The 16,031-nt window shown below is 59.4% G+C and overlaps 3 protein-coding genes across 11 annotated transcripts in view; all 3 read right to left on the reverse strand.

Annotated features, from left to right (window-relative positions):
* Positions 1-1,230, reverse strand: part of NHEJ1 (non-homologous end joining factor 1) — a 44,522-nt gene extending 43,292 nt beyond the window's left edge. For 2 of the 4 annotated variants that reach the window (XM_037398155.1, XM_037398158.1), the window contains exons 1-2: positions 1,126-1,230; positions 429-614 (exon numbers count right to left, since the gene is read on the reverse strand). In XM_037398155.1, coding sequence (XP_037254052.1) covers positions 429-614 — 186 coding nt within the window. In that variant the 5' untranslated portion in view covers positions 1,126-1,230. Of the gene's footprint in view, positions 1-428; positions 615-730; positions 1,030-1,075 lie in introns of those variants that run through there. The other 2 variants (XM_037398157.1, XM_037398156.1) reach the window with 2 other exon arrangements.
* Positions 1,231-3,300: 2,070 nt separating this feature from the next.
* On the reverse strand, positions 3,301-8,945 carry SLC23A3 (solute carrier family 23 member 3). 5 transcript variants are annotated; one of them, XM_037396269.1, is made up of 12 exons: positions 7,916-8,945; positions 7,494-7,654; positions 6,868-6,962; positions 6,460-6,533; positions 5,983-6,164; positions 5,723-5,846; positions 5,193-5,340; positions 4,860-5,113; positions 4,563-4,668; positions 4,320-4,487; positions 4,022-4,117; positions 3,301-3,829 (listed from the first exon to the last, which is right to left on the reverse strand). In XM_037396269.1, the coding sequence occupies exons 1-12, from the start codon at positions 8,021-8,023 to the stop codon at positions 3,477-3,479; spliced, it is 1,869 nt and encodes a 622-aa protein (XP_037252166.1). In that variant the 5' UTR covers positions 8,024-8,945; the 3' UTR covers positions 3,301-3,476. The 5 variants fall into 5 exon arrangements, with proteins under 5 accessions (XP_037252166.1, XP_037252169.1, XP_037252168.1 ...); XM_037396272.1 differs by lacking the exon at positions 7,494-7,654 and having other exon boundaries at positions 6,110-6,164; XM_037396271.1 differs by lacking the exon at positions 6,460-6,533 and having other exon boundaries at positions 6,110-6,164.
* Positions 8,946-9,044: 99 nt separating this feature from the next.
* CNPPD1 (cyclin Pas1/PHO80 domain containing 1) lies at positions 9,045-15,947 on the reverse strand. Of its 2 annotated transcripts, XM_037396276.1 has the most exons (8): positions 15,560-15,752; positions 15,212-15,314; positions 12,629-12,710; positions 11,912-12,032; positions 11,691-11,819; positions 11,460-11,521; positions 11,081-11,198; positions 9,715-10,556 (listed from the first exon to the last, which is right to left on the reverse strand). In XM_037396276.1, the coding sequence occupies exons 1-8, from the start codon at positions 15,626-15,628 to the stop codon at positions 9,915-9,917; spliced, it is 1,326 nt and encodes a 441-aa protein (XP_037252173.1). In that variant the 5' UTR covers positions 15,629-15,752; the 3' UTR covers positions 9,715-9,914. The 2 variants fall into 2 exon arrangements, with proteins under 2 accessions (XP_037252172.1, XP_037252173.1); XM_037396275.1 differs by lacking the exon at positions 15,212-15,314 and having other exon boundaries at positions 9,045-10,556; positions 15,560-15,947.
* Between the last annotated feature and the right edge of the window lie 84 nt (positions 15,948-16,031).

Consider the following 16,031-nt stretch of genomic DNA (forward strand, 5'->3'; position numbering starts at 1 on the left):
GCATGTCCCCATGTGTTTTGGAGGACATGTTGGCAGGACAACCCATGGGAGCCTGTGCCTGGCTAAGAACATGAACAGGAGTCTCTCCATCACTGGGAAGGCAGCCTTGTTTCAAGCTCCTCAGTACAGTGGTCCTGGAGAAAACAGCTGCCCATCCAGCCCGCAAGTGAAACGAGTGTGCCAGCCTCAGCACGCAGCCCCTGGCTGCCCTGGGCATGCTAAATAGCCTGGCCCGCTCTCCCAGGAGGAGGGTGCTTAGCCATCTGGGGTAACAGTGCTTGGGCAAAGCTGCCCAGGGACTTCCCGGGCCAGGTGTTTGCACTCAAACCTTGTCGGATCAAACAGCCATTGTGTCACCAAGCAGTTTATACTGGGATGTCAGCTGCTGTGAGGAGAAAAGGAGGTCCCTGGACTTTCCAGACACTCACCTTGGACCTTTGTCCCACAGCCTCAGCGTCTGCACTCTCGTACCAGACGCTGCTGAGGTCGGAGATCAGCAGGATGTAGCCAGTATCCCTGAAGGACGCTTTGGCAAGAAAAGTGGACTCACCAAAGCAGACAGAAGCCCAGGGCTGTGTCAGGAGGCTTCTCTCCAGCTCCTCTGAACCTTCCATCTGCAAGAAAGCAATCAGGTCTCTGCCTCACCGCCCACCCAGGAAGACCCTGGTCCCTAGTGTGGTCTCACAGAGAGACTTGGTCCCTGCCAGCCCTTTCATGACGCCAGCCCCACCTTGTAGCACTGAGGTGAGGATGCTCAGCCAGCCCTGGTCACACACATCCCTGCACATGCACGCAGCTCTGCTGGGGTGTGCATTTGGGGCAGCTCTGTGCAGGGCAGTTCCTACCCCAGCTCACAATCAGCACCCCGAATGCACCAGCACATGCACGGCAACGTAACTGCTGCCTTCCCGGCGTCAGACGGTGCTGGCTGCCATAACAGCAAGACCTCCACGTCCAAATTAACATTTAAGCTGCCCCACTTTTTCGCGGCCGTCCCCGCCAGCCGCTGCGCCTGCCGCTTCCTGCCCTTCCCGGCGCCAGGCTCCCCGCCTCCTGCAAACACCCGGAGACCCACCGTCCCCGGGGTGCCCGAAGGACCGGGGCTCTGCGGAGCCGCGTAGTTACCCGAGGGCAAAAGGAGCAGGTGGGCCGGAGGCTGCGGGGCGAGGGGCTTTGCGGAGCGATCGGTGCGGGGCCGCACTACTAGCGCGCCGCACTACGACTCCCGGCATGCTGTGCTCTTCCGCGGCTGCGGGGCCGGGCACGCCGGGATGTGCAGCGCCGCACGGCGCCCGACATCCGCGGGGGGACAGCTGCAGCCGTCGCTACTGCAGCGCCCGGGGAGCTCCTGCTCCCTTGCCTGCTAGTGAGGATCCCCTGGCGTATCCCTCTCGAGCATCCCCGGGTGTCACAGGAGGTGCCACGTCCAAGACACTGTGCAAAGCGATAGGGACTGAATGCCTGAAGGCTTTGCGTTGTGTTTGCTCCCGTTATGAAACGTTCTGGTGCAAGTGCCTCGGGCTGCAGACACAGCACAGCCTGGAGAGGCAGCAGCAGCAGCCCGGGGCACCCTGCTTATTCCTGCGTACTGCCCCAGCAGCCGCAGGGTGCCCGTGCAGGCACGGCCCAGGGCATGCTGTGGGACCTGGCTGCTGCACCCCAGCGAGCCCCACGGAGCGGGGGCTGCAGGTGCCTGTGTGTCTCATGCCCGGGGACAGGGCTCAAGGCACCACAGAACACGGCTGTGGGCACCGTGCCCCTCCAGCCTCCTCCACGGTGAGGACAGCCGCGTCCTTGCCCTGGGTACTGACCATCCCACCCCCCACTCGCTGATTGTGATCCCCCGCCTGCACCCCATGCACTGAGGACATCCACCCTGCACCCACAAACTACCCTCCGCCCCTGCACTGCCTCTGAGCCCCCCATTTGGACACTATTCACACCCCGACTGACCCCTTCTCCTAGTGTGCAGGCTGCAGCCACTTTTGGGTCAGAGCTGGGAGAGAGAGAGAGTGTGTATCTGTGTCCATGTGTGTCCATGTGTGTGTCTGTGCGTCACCCCAGCAAGTGTGCATCCCAAGGGGGTGGCAGGGGCAGCAGCAGCAGGCAGGGGCTTTGAGCTGCAGGACCAAGTGGGTTGCATGGCCAGGTTAGGGTGCAGGAGGGTTTGGGGTGCAGGACACAGCTGGGCTTTGAGCACAGCTGGAGCACAGGGCCAGGTTAGGGTGCAGGGCCCAGGTGGGGTGCTGGCTGGGCTGTGCATTATATGCTGTGCCCAGTGGGTGCAGCTGTGGGGATCACAGGCAGCTGGGGAAAGGGGGCTCACCCCTGGGGACCTGCCCGCACGGTGGCATCATGTCTACCCCATGCTGCAGCCACCTCTGAGTGTTCCTGGGTGTTGTGGAGCTCCTTGCAGCCAGGTGGAATGGGCAACCACAACGTGGAGCTGTGGTCCAGCCTGAGCACGTCACTCCATTGGACCAGCTCCATTGTCTTCCCAGCCCAAGTCCATCCTTCCTCCAAGCTTGCACCCAGGGCTAGCTTGCATCACCCAAGGGCTGCAAAGCCCCAGACTTTCCTACCCCCCTCCTGGGCTTCTGCAGGCCAGTTCAGACTGGTGGAGGCACCACAGGGCCCTGGCCATGGACTCTGATCTGCTGTCAACACTGGAGCAGTGAGCAAGGCTGGTGCAGGCTCTGCTGCAGCTGATGTAACCAGCCCACAGTGGGAAACAACCCAGGCACTGAGCTTAATTACAGGGGTCAAAGGTGATGTTTTCTTCCCACTGCTGGTTGGTTTAGCAACAACAGCAATACCTAAGGGACATCTAAGTGGGGAGCTAGGACTCATCCACTACAGGTGAAAAGGGGTTCACTGCTTTGAAGAACTGAGCTGAGCTGCGCCCCCAGCTTGGGGCATCCTGATGCGCCACAGCCAGGGCATTAGTATACAGCTGGTGCCATGGACATCAAGGGGCCATGGACACAGCTGGGACATGGCAGGGAGGAGGTGGACAGGCAGCCCTCCATGAGCACAGTGCCAGGGGGTGAGCAGAGCCTGGGGCAACAGCCCACTGGGGCTGGCCAAAGCACCAGTCCCTTCCCCAGCCACAGCACCGGTCCCTTCCCCAGCCACGTCCACAGGGTGATGGCGGGTTTTAGGGGTATGGACATCCCCAGCTGCTGTAGCACCAGGTGGCTACAGCCTCTACAGCCACAGTCCTCAGGGCATCAAGGGAGGGTAGGCTAGCAGCTCCTAGGCAAATCCCAGCTGGAAAGGAAAGCCCTAGAAAAGGCAGAGTTGGTTGAAAGTTTTTATAGCTTGCTCCCAAGCAGGGAAATGGGATTTGTGCTGGGAGCGTGGAAGCACAGGTCCCTCCAGTCCACGTGGGCTTCAGAAACAAGGAACAAAGTGGCTTGCAAGCTGCCTTGGGGGCACAGCCCCATTGCCCCATGAGGTGTCACCATGCCATGGGGTCAAGCCATGGTGTGCCATGCAGGCATCTCCATCTCACTCAGCCTCCTGGCCAGCTGCGGCTCCCCTGAGCCAGGTTTGGGGAGCAGGTGTGTCCCTTCTCCTGGGGCAGCAGTGCCCACCTCTGTGGCACGGCTGCCCTCCTCTTCTTCCTCCTTCTCCTCCTCTTCCTCACTCCCTAGGCAGAGGAAGCAGCAGGGGAAGGCTTTGCAGGAAGATGGCAGCAGCCTCTTCAGCCCAGCAGGGAGCCCATATGCCTGGCTGGCTTCTCCTCTCTCTCCATTGGAGTGGCAACTGCCTGTCCTGGCTTTCCACAGCACCAGCTCTGAGAGCAGCCCTCGCTCCTCCAGGGTTCCTGCAAGCAGGGCAATGGGCAGCGAGACGCAAGCCCCTTCCTCCAGCTGCACCCTCCCAGCCCACACCAACCCCGGGACTCTCAGCAGAACTGCCTGGAGGCAGAGCTGGCAGTTTGGGGACAGTCCCATAGCCAGATGCAGCCCTCAGAGCAGGAGCTCATGTAGGCAGAGCACCTAGAGCACCCCCTCACCTGAGACAGTGTTCTCCAGGAAAAATGACAAGAAGCCAGTTAAGAAGACAGGCACCATGAGCAGGGAGAGGAAGAGGAGGTCCAGGGGCACCCAGCCTGCAGAGACAGTGCCAGAATCACTCAGGACATCCCAGCTCAGTGGCAGGGAAGAGGCCAGAGCTGCCATGACAGATCCAGGGGTTGGAGAGGGAACTGCCCACTGCTGTGAGCTAACCCAGCCTCCCAGGACATCAGAGATGCGTGGTCACCATGCCACTGAGCCCGAGCCTTTGCCTTGCCTGGGGAATGTCCCCACTACCTGTGGCCAGGTGAGCCGGAGCTGCACTGAACCACCGCGGCACCAGCAGCGCCATGAACATGGTGAAACCGACGATGAAGATGTTCCTTCCTGAGTCAATGTCCACATACTGGAAGTAGGAGATGCCCATACCCACAGCCACGGCGTAGGTGACACAAAGCACCCCTCCTGTGAGGGGCAGGAGTCAGGCAGAGCCAGGCAGGCTGTGGGCACCACAGTGTGGGTGAAGGACCCGGTACCCACCATGAACAGCCAGTGGGATGCGGGTGAGAAGCCCTGCCAGCCTCGGGGACATGCCCAGCACCACGCACACCAGTGCGCTTACTTGCACTGAGAGGCGAGATCCAGCCTGGCAGAAAGAAGGACAGGAAAGCAAGAGTGGGGAGCATCACCCTCTACTCTGTCCCCCCCATTCTGCCATACAGACCTGCCTTTCCCAGTGCTGGCTCAGTGACAGCCTGGGTACTGCAGGTCCCCCACACCTCCTGTTCCATTGCCTCCTCATCCCCTGCCAACCTTCCTCCCCCACCCTGGGCATACCTGTGTGAGGCCAGTGGCACAGGCGTTGGCGATGCTGGCAGCCGTGCCTCCCGGGGTGCCCAGCAGCCCTGCCAAGAGGCTGCCCAGCCCTTCTGTGCAGAGCCCCCGGTTGCAGGCATAGGGGGGCAGCTGGGGAGCTCGCAGCAGCCTCCCGCACAGCACGTAGCAGCCCACTGAGTTCACGCTGCAGCTGATGGCCATGGCGATGCCCACTGCCAATGCCCGAGGGGTGAGCAGTGGCCACCCCCACTCACCTGCAGCAGAGAGAGAAGGGACAGATGATAGAGGCCCTGGCAGAAGGTGGATGGTTGACCCAGCCCTGCCGTCCCCCACCTGCATAGGGGATGCGGACCCAAGGGGCATGAAAGGTGCTGTTAGCCCAGGACAGCTGTGCCATGTCCAGGTCCAGTGATTCCCAGGGGATGTGGAGGTGGCTGAGGATGGCACAGAGGGTGCCGACACCAGCAAATGGAAGCAGTACCTGCAAGGCAGCAAGGGAACCCTCAGCAGGGGACCCTCCTCCCCACATGCCCTGGCCAGCGCCCCGTCTGCTGTGCCCCAGACCGGACGGGTCCTTGTCCCGTCACCCCTTTCAAAAGGCTGTGCCACATCCCCCTTTACCCCTGCAGTGAGCATCCCAGGCTCTGGTGCTCCAACACTCTCAAGCACAGGTCCCCTCGCAATCCCTCAGCAGTGCCCATGGAGCCCTGGGAGCTGCACCAGGACTTCTCACCCCTGTCTTTGCTCCCAGCACCCAGCTCTGTTCCATGGCCACCAGGTCCCACCTAACCCCACACCAAAGAGCCAGACTCAAAGAAAAGCCTGGGCTCAGCAGAGGGAGAGGGGCAGACAACCCATGGTACCGAGAACATGCGAAGGGTGGGGACAGACAGCCCCATGCAGACCCCCCAAGCCTGGGGCCAGGCACAGAAGGGCAGGCGACAGGATCCCACGTGCTGGGAGAAGGTAACAGCAAGGACCATGAACCTGGGAAAGGGAGCACAGGTCACCATACAACATCACGGCAATAGGGCCCTAAATGCATACTGTGCCCCATTCCTATCCCCATGACACAGGGAAGCCCCAGGGGCTGCACACCGGTGTGGCCCCTGGGGTCACGTACAGCAGTGCTACCCCCCAGTTAGTGGAGCAGAAAAAAGCAGCCTCCTTGTATGCAGACAGCCCAATGATGGAGAGGCTGGGGGCCAGGACCATGGGCCCACAGTGCTGGGCTGCCCACCCGCACACACCGGACACTCCCAGCACCAGCTGAACCAGCCCAGAGACCAGCACGGCTCCAGAGACCTGCAGGAGGAAAGAATGGGACCCATGGAGATCAACCCAACACCTTCCCTTGGCCACACTCCCACCACCCCAGTAGCATCACTTGTTCCCTGTGCTGCACTCACGCCCAAGCTCAGGGGAACACATGCACTCACATTCACCACAATCCTCATTGCCTTTGCAATGGAGACGTGTCCCCACATTCACGGCAATCCCCAGGAGGGCTGGAAAAGGGACTAGGTGTGCAGGGATGCAGGTGGCAACAAGGATTCTGGTGGAGCAGGAGGACAGGGACCCCCAGCTCAGGAGCACTCACCTCTTGCAGCGAGGCAGCTCGGCCCCCTGCAACAGTGCAGTGTGGTGTAGGGCACATGCTGACCATGGCTGTGCCTGGAAGGGAATTTTGGAAGGATATGATGCACACGGATGGATGCTGGGCTCCTGGAGCTGAGTCCAAGAGCATGCAGCACAGAGGCTGCTAGCTGGAGAAGGGCCAGTGTGCCAGCATCCCTGTCCCCTTACGTACTGACCCTAGGGAGGTGACCAGATGTGTTGCAGGCGAGCTCAGGGGCAAGTAGGGTGCTGTGCACTATCACCAGAGGGGCCAGCAGGTGGGATCCCTTACTACCCCCCCATCCCTACTCCATGCACCTCAGCACTGCTGTTCCCCTAGCACTAGCATGGCCCAGGTCCTGTGGGATGCAGTCTCCAGGGCTGCACTCACCATTCCTGTCCACAGTGGCACCAAGGGACAGGTGGGAACTCAGCACTATGGCAGGGATCAGGTACTCGAACGATGGGATTTGAACCAGTGGCAGCCTGGGGAAGGGACAGCAAAGGCACATTAGGGAGGAAAGGGGACAGGGATGCTCCCAAAGCCCTGGCTGCAGGAGGAGCAAGGCGTGGGAAAGGAAGGAGATGAGAACCCCAAAGTGGCCAGATGTCACCCCATGTCCCAAATGTACCCTAGCACATCCCAAGCAGAACCACATGGGATGTGCACAGAGGTCAGGGGCTTTGCCAAAGCACACACCCAGGCCCTGCGTGGGGCGTGGGCAGCACAGGCACCAGCTGGTCTGGAGGAGCTGCATGTGATGCTGTAATAAGGCAGCGAGGAGCTAGAGGGAAAGTACAGCAGTTTTGCTAGAGGAATGCATGAGACAGGAGAAGCAGTAATGGCAGGGAGGGGACAGCTGTGCAGAGATGCAGGGCAAGGGGTTGCCCTCCTGCCCCTTCCCACCTCCAGCAAAGCCTGTCTTCCCACAGCCTAAGAGGGGGCAGAGGCATGCCCTGCCGCAGCATCACCCTCCTCCTGGCAACAGCTGCACCCCTTTCGTCCCCCTTGCTCACCGGCTCCCCAGGGTGGTCTGCAGCACCGTGGAGATGCCACAGGCAAAGAGGCTGCGTGCCAGCAGTTCACCGGTGGCCTGGGTGTGGGATGGCTCCTCAGGCAGGGTGGGCAGCAGGAGGAGGTGGAAGATGCAGAGCAAGGAGGCCTGCACGGCTAGGTGCTGTGCGGGGAAGAGACAGGGTGTTTGCAACTCCCTGTGGCGCTCAGAGCTGTAACCCTCCCATGCCTGGCCTCCCTGAGTGGATGCGTGCTCACTGATACCCCCCTGGGCAGAGCCCACCACTGCACAGTCCCCTCCCAGCACACCATGGCCAGAGTCCTTTGCCTGACAGGATGCGGCCCCCACCCTGCCACCTGCAAGGATCTCGGCCCTCTCCCCACCACCCCATCTCTGTGGCTGCTTACCATGGTCCCCCCTTACCTGAAGGGCTAAGCAACAGCTCAGCATCCAGAAGCACATCTTCTGCAGGGAGCAGGATGCAAGCACAGGGCTCCTGGCACCAGGTGCACCACAGTGGCCCCCATTCATGCTGCTGCCTCCCCACACTTCTCCCAGTTTGTGGCACAGAGTGGGTGGGGCAGGCTCCTACACCCCTCAGGGGTCCTCACAGCCCTCACATGGCTGAACTTCCACCTTCTACAGGAGCTGCCCCAGGGTTAGCCATTAACTTGAGTTGGTGAGTAACCTGCCCTTGTGGCCAGGAATGCAAGTGTCACCCTGGGCTGCCACCACAAGGGCCTGGTGACAGCCACCCATGGCCAGGAGACTGGACACTGTTACACTACCAGCTGCCCAGGTTCCACCCACGCCTTTTGTGGTACACAGGGTATTGGGTGTTGGAGCTTGGAGCACCCTCACCAGCAGCATCCTCCAGCTCCAGTGTGCCCTCCTGCCTATGCTTGTTCCTTCCCAGCACAGCATTCCACTGCCCTCCTGGTCCAGCCCTTCCTCACCATCAGGCCCCAAGAAGCCCATTAAAAGCTGCACAGGCTCCCCCCAGGTCCTGCCATTCCCCTCTGTGGGTCTTGTGCCCACACTAGGAGGGTCTCTGATGGGGATCTACCATGTCCCCCATGCTCCTAGGAGGAAAGCACTGAATCCTGCCACTAGACAAAGATGCAAGACTCCAAGGGATCACAGGCAGGGGATGCTTGTTTTTGTCACAGGGCAGAGGTGGCTGTGCCAGCAACCACAACAGTGACCCTGCCAAACCCTTGCCACTCGGGGCTCACTCATTAACTGGAAAGACTTTGGAGAGCAAAGAGCGGTGGAGACCATGCATTCCCCACATTCTCAAGGATGGGGAATCTCCTCACTCCCACTGCCCTTGCCTTCCCCAGGCACCAGACCTGATATCCCTCCTGTCACCAGAAAGCCTGGCCCCTCTTGAGCCCTGCAGGACAGGTCTTACAGTGCTCTTGAGCTCACTTGCAGCACCTAGGATCCGCTTTGCACACCAGCTCAGAGAGCAAGCACAGCTGCATTGATGGGGCTCCACGCTGGAGTATGCGTGCTGCCAGCATGGAGCAACTCAGCAGGACCAGGCAGGTGCACAGCAAGAATTACTTTTATTGGAAGAGATTTGCATCTACAAAAGAGTGAAAAACAGGTGTAAAATCCACAGTAAAAAGAAGGGGCACAATGAGCCGGGCTGGTCAGCAAGACAAGGTACTTTCTCCCCCACCCAAGGAGCAGTCAGGCACGGTTTGCTCACAGCCGCTGACAGCTGGGGTTTGGGATGGGATCACGCAGCACCGCAGTTTAAAAACACCCAACACAAGCAGGATAAGGAAGCTCAGCCTTAACCACACTTTACCACCTCCAAGCCCAATGGGGTACCACCTTTCCCGGGGGCACAGCGACGTTAGGGTCCCCTTCTGCTGTGACCCTTGCGCCTCCCAAGAAGTGGCCTGGCCTCCAAGGGGAATTGCTGCTATGGCCAGCCAGCTCAGGCTGCTCGCTCCCTGGCTCCTTCAGCCTCCTCTTCCCCAAGCCAGGCACCCCACCCCGCACTGGGGTCACCGCCCCAGCCCCTCCACACACAGCCCCAGCATCCTACATCCCACACACCACCTACCTCTGCCCAGCACCACCAAGGGCCATCCCACTTGCTGTAGGAAGAGGTACAACAACCCTCCTGACCTAGCACCCCAGCCCAAGGGCACCCCATTTCTACCCTCCAGCTAGTAGGTTCCCACCCCAGCACCCCAACAGCAAGTCAACTCTGCCCCAACCTGTCCCAGCAGCCCCCAAAGTGAAGGACACCCCTGCCCTGGGTGGAGGAGACAAAAATGCTGGTTTGGAACTAACGCAGGGGCCTCCAGCCCCGTGCATCCCCAGGGACCAGGGTCCCAGAAGTGCAAGAAGTGAGTTGTGTCACACTAGGAGGAAAGGGGCAAGGGGCTGCTGCCCCATGCTTCTAGCTGGGAAAAATGAAGCTCTTGATTCTACTGAGATCCATGGCAGTATGCAAGGAGCACTGCCTCAGCCCCAGGGGGTCCAGCCAGTCCTTTCGGTTGGGGGCTGCATCCCACGTGGGGCCCACACCAGCAGAGCAGGCATGGCAGTGGAGCACCGGAGAAGCTGGAAGCACAGCAAGTCCGAAGGGGCCAGGCTGGCCTGGGGCTGCAGCAGGGGCGGTACGGTTAGATCTCTCACAGGCAGTGGGTACTCTCTGGAAGTGGCCTTGCAGGGGGCTCCTGTGTTGGGGTGGGAGGTGCTTGTCAGGCACCTTCGGGTAGGATAGAGCCGTCATCACACTGCTCCACAGGTAAAGCGCAGTTGCCGTCACACCCCCACAACGAGGCTCCTCGGTTGTCTTATTCTCTCCCAGGCAATGGGTGCTGCTGGCTAGGGCGATGTCAGGCAGCTCAGGCTGGGGCTGCTCTGGAGCTGGGGCTGGCTGGGCATCCAGCTGGCAGCTGCCCTCCTCGGGGAACAGCGCAGGTCGGGGGCCTGCAGGGCTGACGCTCCTCACGCACACAGACCGGTGCACCACAGTGACAGAGGCGAAGATGGCAGCAAAGCCGGTCAGGTACACCACACCCAGGAGGCAGGCCAGCTGCAGAGAAATCAGCTGTTAGCCCAGACTCCCCAGCAGCACCCCACAGCCAGCTGTGACCCAGAATGGCCACACACTGACCCAGCAGCCATGACGACAAGTGGCACCAGCAGCGCCGGGGCTGGATGCCGGGGAGCAGACAGCCACAGTGCTAACAGCAGATGGCACACAGCCTCTTGAAAGCGGGGCCTAAATACCACAAACCAAAGTGCCCCAGCTTAAAACTGAACGGTTCCTGTTTAAATCCCCAGCCGGCACACAGTTCCCTCCATGCCACCACTGCGACCTTGCACCATGACTTGTGGGTACTGCAGTCCAGCACAGGGCACAGACCAACCCAGCACCAGGCTGCAGTGCCTCAGGCAGCATGGCTGCAAATCAGCATCTTCTGGCTTCTGACAGCTTCCCTTTACAACAGGGAATAAACCAAGCTGCTGCTCCCAGTGGAAAAGAGGGTCCTGCTCCAAATCCGTGGCCTGCTGGGTCCCAAGTTCTTGCAAGGAACTGCTATCCCATACCCTTACCTTCACCACTTGCTGGTAGAACTGTCCCAGCACATGCTGCCACATGGACTGCTCCATGAGGACACACAGATCCGTGTAGGTGAACCAGCCACGCCACATGCCCTGCCTTTCTGCCACACTGCAGGAAAACAAAAAAAAAAAAGAAAAAAAAAAAGAGGGAATGGTGGATGTGGCATGGACCTTCTCCATCAAAGAAGCTTGAGCCGAGGCAGGCCTGGAGAAGACCCTGCTCAAGGTCTGTAGAAGGGAGCTGCAGAGCCTAGCAAAAGCTCATGGGTACCCTAACCTTTTATTTTGCTGCAGCAGAGTTAGCTCTGAGCAGGGGCAGCGCCAAGGCTGCACGGTGGATGAAATGCTCACCCCTTCCCCACACACCTACCGTCCTTCCAGCCAGCTCAGCACTTCAAACAGCTCCCGGGGATCTGTGTAGAGACTCCAATCCTGTGGGGACAGAAGTGAAAGGTCAGTGCAGTCAGGACAGGCCACCCAGCACCCAGACACATCCTTCCCTATTCCTTCATGGGGGGAAAAAACAGAAATCCAGACTCCCCTCAAGGCCTCCTTTCCCCCACCCTGTGAAATAGTTTGCCGCAGTGACAGTGCCACTTACAATGGCGCTTAGGAAGTTCATCTCCAGTGTGTTCATGGTCTGGACATCCACCTTCCCTGCTGCTCCCCACTCGTCGTTGAACACCTCCTCCTCCTCACCCTCATCATACAGGTACTTACTAGCCACCATCTAAAAGCAGCACAAAAGACAGGATCTCAGTCCCCCCTGCACTTCTCCAGGCCTCCCTCCAACCCAGTTACCCCATAGACCACACCACTCACCATGGAGATCAGAAAGAGGTCTGAAGATGAGATCTGCTGGAGGTATTCTGGGTTCCGGTGCCGGAGTCTCTCAATGTAAACCAGCGCCAGCATCATGGAACAGGGTGAGATGCAAGCTTCCCTGTGAGACAGGGCAAGAACCAACCCAAAGGTTATCTGCATGCTACAAACATCCCAGCCACCGCGGCACAACTCGACTGCTCCGTCCCCAGGTAGGCAGTGGGGAGGTTTAGTAAATAGACAGCTAGATATATCCCAGCCTTGCCAGCTCTATGCCAGCTGTCCTGAGCTGCAGCCAGAGAAAGTGCAGGGGATGCAGGGTGGAGAGCAGAAAACCCTGGCTCCTGTTCCCAGGCGCAGCCAGCTCCAAACTGAGCAGCCCTGCCTGCAGCCAGACACACTGCAAAGGCTCAGCTGCCAAGACCAGACCCAGGGTTCAGACACGGCTACTCAGTGAGCTGCAGAACCATCCAGTACAGACTCCCAATAACAAGAGCACTCCTGCATCCCAGACAGCAGGACCAACTCGAAGTGGGCCTTGCTGTTTCAGGAAGCCACTGTGCCTGCTGTCCTTGCCACCTGCCCCCAGCTCCTCTTTGACGCTAATCAGGCCTAAGCACAAAGCAAGTGCTGGCCAGGGAACAGAAGTGAGTCATAGGTGAGACCAGAGCACCCAGTTCTGACACGGGACATGAAGGAGCAGGTTTTGCTTCTTACCGAGATACACGGGACACGTATTTCTTCTGGAGTCTGCGGATAGGGCTGGGAGCCACTTTCTGCAGCAACTCCACGGCAATATCTAGGACAGGAAAGCAGCAAAAAGGGTTTAGCCTCTCATGACACAGTCCACCCCCACCCTTCCCCTTCTTTCCACAAGACCACTGAGTCTTGGTGTTTGCTCAGCCCCTCAAGTTTAAATTAAACTGTAAAGGTGGGACAGGCCTTATCAGAAGTCAGTGATGAGGAAGGAACAAACAAATAGGCAGGACAGCCAGACCAAAGCAGGAATAGGATGCAAATGTCCAAGGCTCAGTGGCAGTACCAGATCCAGATTAGCAGGTTTGCGTCATGGGGAATTACGTGGTCAGCTGCAGGAAGGCTAACACCCTCCCCTCACCCCGCAGGACCTCAGGCAGCCCTTTCAGAGCCTTTCTAGGACCTGATGTCAACACTACGTCTTCCCAGTTCTTTGCTCCCCTCCAACCAGCATCCTCCTCCTCTAGGGCTCATCAGCACGGATTCAGTCTCTCCCACAACACAGTCCTGCTGCTCCCGAGATGATGATGATGGACAATGTATTAACGTGAGCGGGAGTCCACAGGCACTAACAGAGTATGGAAAAAGCAATACAGTATAACTGCAGCTCATCTCAGCCCATTTCCCCCATGCTCACAGATGTGCCTCAGCATTCAAGCACTGAAAAGGCCAGAGACTGACGGATGCTGGCAGATGGCTTCAGCAGCTCCCGTCTCGCTTCTCAATGCAATAGGACCAGCTGGGAGCATCCCAAACAGCACTACAATCTGGTGCTTGGCAAGTGTTTTTGACAGGCAACTGGCTCCACTTTGCTGCCGAGCCCTTGGCTGACAGAAAGCAGATCTCATCCCTGCAGTCTTGTGTTTCCGGTGCCCAGGGAAAGAATCACCACACAACCTCTTCTCTCCACATGCCTTCTTTCCACAACTCTCCAGCAACTAAGGGAACAACTGCAGTCCCAAATGAATCATTTGCCCAACAACAGCCACCAAGGTCAGAAACATGCTCCTTTAACGACCTCCCCAGGTTGTTCTAGCCACATCACTGCTAGGATCCACAGACAGGCAGACACAGCTCTAGCCACCCGCTGGCACTTCCCAGCCTCCCACACTGCTCATGCTCTCTTTCCCCGCTGTTGGGCCACCTTTGTGCCACCACAGAGGCAGAAGCAATTTGAGTGATGGGAAGTACACAAGGGCCCCTAGCCTCTGTCCCGATGTGAAACCTAATTCTTCAGCCCACAAATCCAGCCCATGACAGCATGCCCTGCCCTAGAGGGCCCAAAGCAGCTGATCATCATCCCCATCCCACAGCCACAGCATGCTGAGGGTGGTTATGGTTCTTCCTTTCCAGAAGGAACAAATTTACTTTTCAACCTCTTTCCTCAGCCAGCCCCATACTGCTTCCTGCAACAACCCCCAATGTCAAAGACCTCTTCCAGCTCCTCCTGCTACTCTAGACTCTTCCCACAATTCCCCACCATCTCCTTTGAAGAGCAGTGGCATAAACTCACCATGTAGCAATGGCACAGCTGTACCAAGACAGATGCCATAGTCTGAGGTCCTGTTTTTTTGACAGCAGCTGATAACAGCCGGCTAAAGAAGGCTGTAAGAGTCCATAATCCTGCAGATATATTGTCTGTGTGTCACTCCTGCCCCCAGCTGCTGGAGCAGAGACATTTCCTGGGTGCAAGGAAGTCTTTATAGTTAATAGCCCTCAACAGAGTCCTCTTCCGTGAATGTGCCCTTTGAACTTTCAACACTGGTAGTGTCCTGCGGAACAGCCCCATCCCGCATCCAGGCACAATGCCAACCCTAAAGATGAGCCACATGCTTCCCTCACACTGCCTGTGTCAGAACTCGTGACTACTAGCAGTGCCCTGGCAGCTGGCTGCCCTGCCCAGCCTTGCTCCATCATCACATGCCCAGCATCCCCCTTCTCGCAAAGGTAAAGTCACACACAGCCTCTTGACAACTTCAGACCATTTCCCCAGCACACAGCTAATGGAAATGCTAACATGACCGCACTGTGAAGGCCCTCCAGTAAACCACTGCTTGCCTTCAATCACTCCTTTCCACCCTCACCTGCACCAGCTTCTCAGCCTAAACATGGCTGCATCCTTCTGCTCCCCCAAACACCCCTGATGTGATCCAGACAGACACACAGCAGGAACTCGTTCCCTTGGTGCTCAGTTAGAAGTTAAAGGAACTCCCCAGTACTTTGCAGAGCACAAGAAATTGCTCAGAACACCTCTCGTATGGGACAGGGACACAGCCTTCACTCTCAAGGAATTTGCAAGCCATCTAAAGGACTCTGCACACCAATGAGGTGTCAAAAATGCAGCAGTGAGTCAGACAGGGTAACAAAACATAGACCAGGAGCTATGAGGCTCTGGCATCCTGCCTGCTGTGCGGCGCAAGGAAGGCTGGGCAGGAGTGGGATTTGGCACTGGCAATGGAGCAGGCAACTTGTTGGTCTCAGGCCTTGGGCTACTTCCAACCCCCTTGACTCAGCATTCCCATCTGGGCACGTTCAGCAACCCACCTGCCACGGGGCTAGAGAGATTATCCAGGCTGCAGTCTTTCTCCCAGCCATAATAGAGCCGCTTCCGCACTCTCTCGCTCAGCTGCTGGTGCCTGGGCAAGAACTGCAGGCAGACAGTGGGAACGTGAGAAACGCCCTAAGCGCTCCCCATACCGCACTCCCCACCCCAGCGCGGCTTCGGGGTAACACCGGGCCCGGCAGAGGCCCCAGGAACTCCGCCAGGGGCGAGCGGTCACACGGGGCTCTTCCGGGCCAGGGGTCGAGAAGGAAACGGCCCAGGGGCCTGCGGAGGTGCAGAGCTGGGGACAGGCTGGGCCGGGGACACCAGGCACTACCAGGGGGACTCACCGTGAACTCCTGGAATCCGCTGAGGGAGAAGGTGCCCTCCTCGTCCAGCAGCAGCCCGTCCAGCTCCATCCCGCCCGCCCCCGGGGCGGGGCTGCCGGGTTCCCCTTGGGGCAGCCGGATCCTCTCCGGGGCTACCAGGCCCTCTCCGGCGCCCGACGGGTACCGGAGCCTCTCGGAGGACGCAATGCCGGTCCCCTCCGGGGCCAAGGCCGGGCCCGGTGACCAGAGCGGAGGCCGCGAAGCCGCTGCCAGGCCAAGCGCTGCCGCCCGCCTTCCTCTTCCGGTGCAGGGGGCGTGGCCCGCCGCGCGCCTGCGCCGCGCGCCCCCCCTCGCGCTCCCCGGGGCGCACGCGCGGCCGGTCCCTCCCGCCGCCGGGCGGGGTGCGCATGCGCGCGGCGCCAGCGGCCGCCGGTCCCCTCAGGCGGTGCCGTCCGCCCGGGCCGGTGCAGCGCTCGCCGCACCCCCGCCGGCG

The sequence above is a fragment of the Falco rusticolus genome, chromosome 8, assembly GCF_015220075.1.
Source record: "Falco rusticolus isolate bFalRus1 chromosome 8, bFalRus1.pri, whole genome shotgun sequence".
In the NCBI taxonomy this organism is placed as follows: Eukaryota; Metazoa; Chordata; class Aves; order Falconiformes; family Falconidae; genus Falco; species Falco rusticolus.

Coding starts and splice junctions, on each gene's coding strand:
- CNPPD1 (XM_037396275.1), bottom strand. CDS start 15,947: ATGCGCACCCCGCCCGGCGGCGGGAGGGACCGGCCGCGCGTGCGCCCC. Junction 12,711..15,559: donor GCGGATTCCAGGAGTTCACG/GTGAGTCCCCCT, acceptor TTCCTGTCCTAG/ATATTGCCGTGGAGTTGCTG. Junction 11,820..11,911: donor ACCTCTTTCTGATCTCCATG/GTGAGTGGTGTG, acceptor TGCTGCTTTTAG/ATGGTGGCTAGTAAGTACCT.
- SLC23A3 (XM_037396269.1), bottom strand. CDS start 8,023: ATGAATGGGGGCCACTGTGGTGCACCTGGTGCCAGGAGCCCTGTGCTT. Junction 7,655..7,915: donor GCTGTTGCTTAGCCCTTCAG/GTAAGGGGGGAC, acceptor TTCCCCGCACAG/CACCTAGCCGTGCAGGCCTC. Junction 6,165..6,459: donor GAGCTGCCTCGCTGCAAGAG/GTGAGTGCTCCT, acceptor TTCCTCCTGCAG/GTCTCTGGAGCCGTGCTGGT.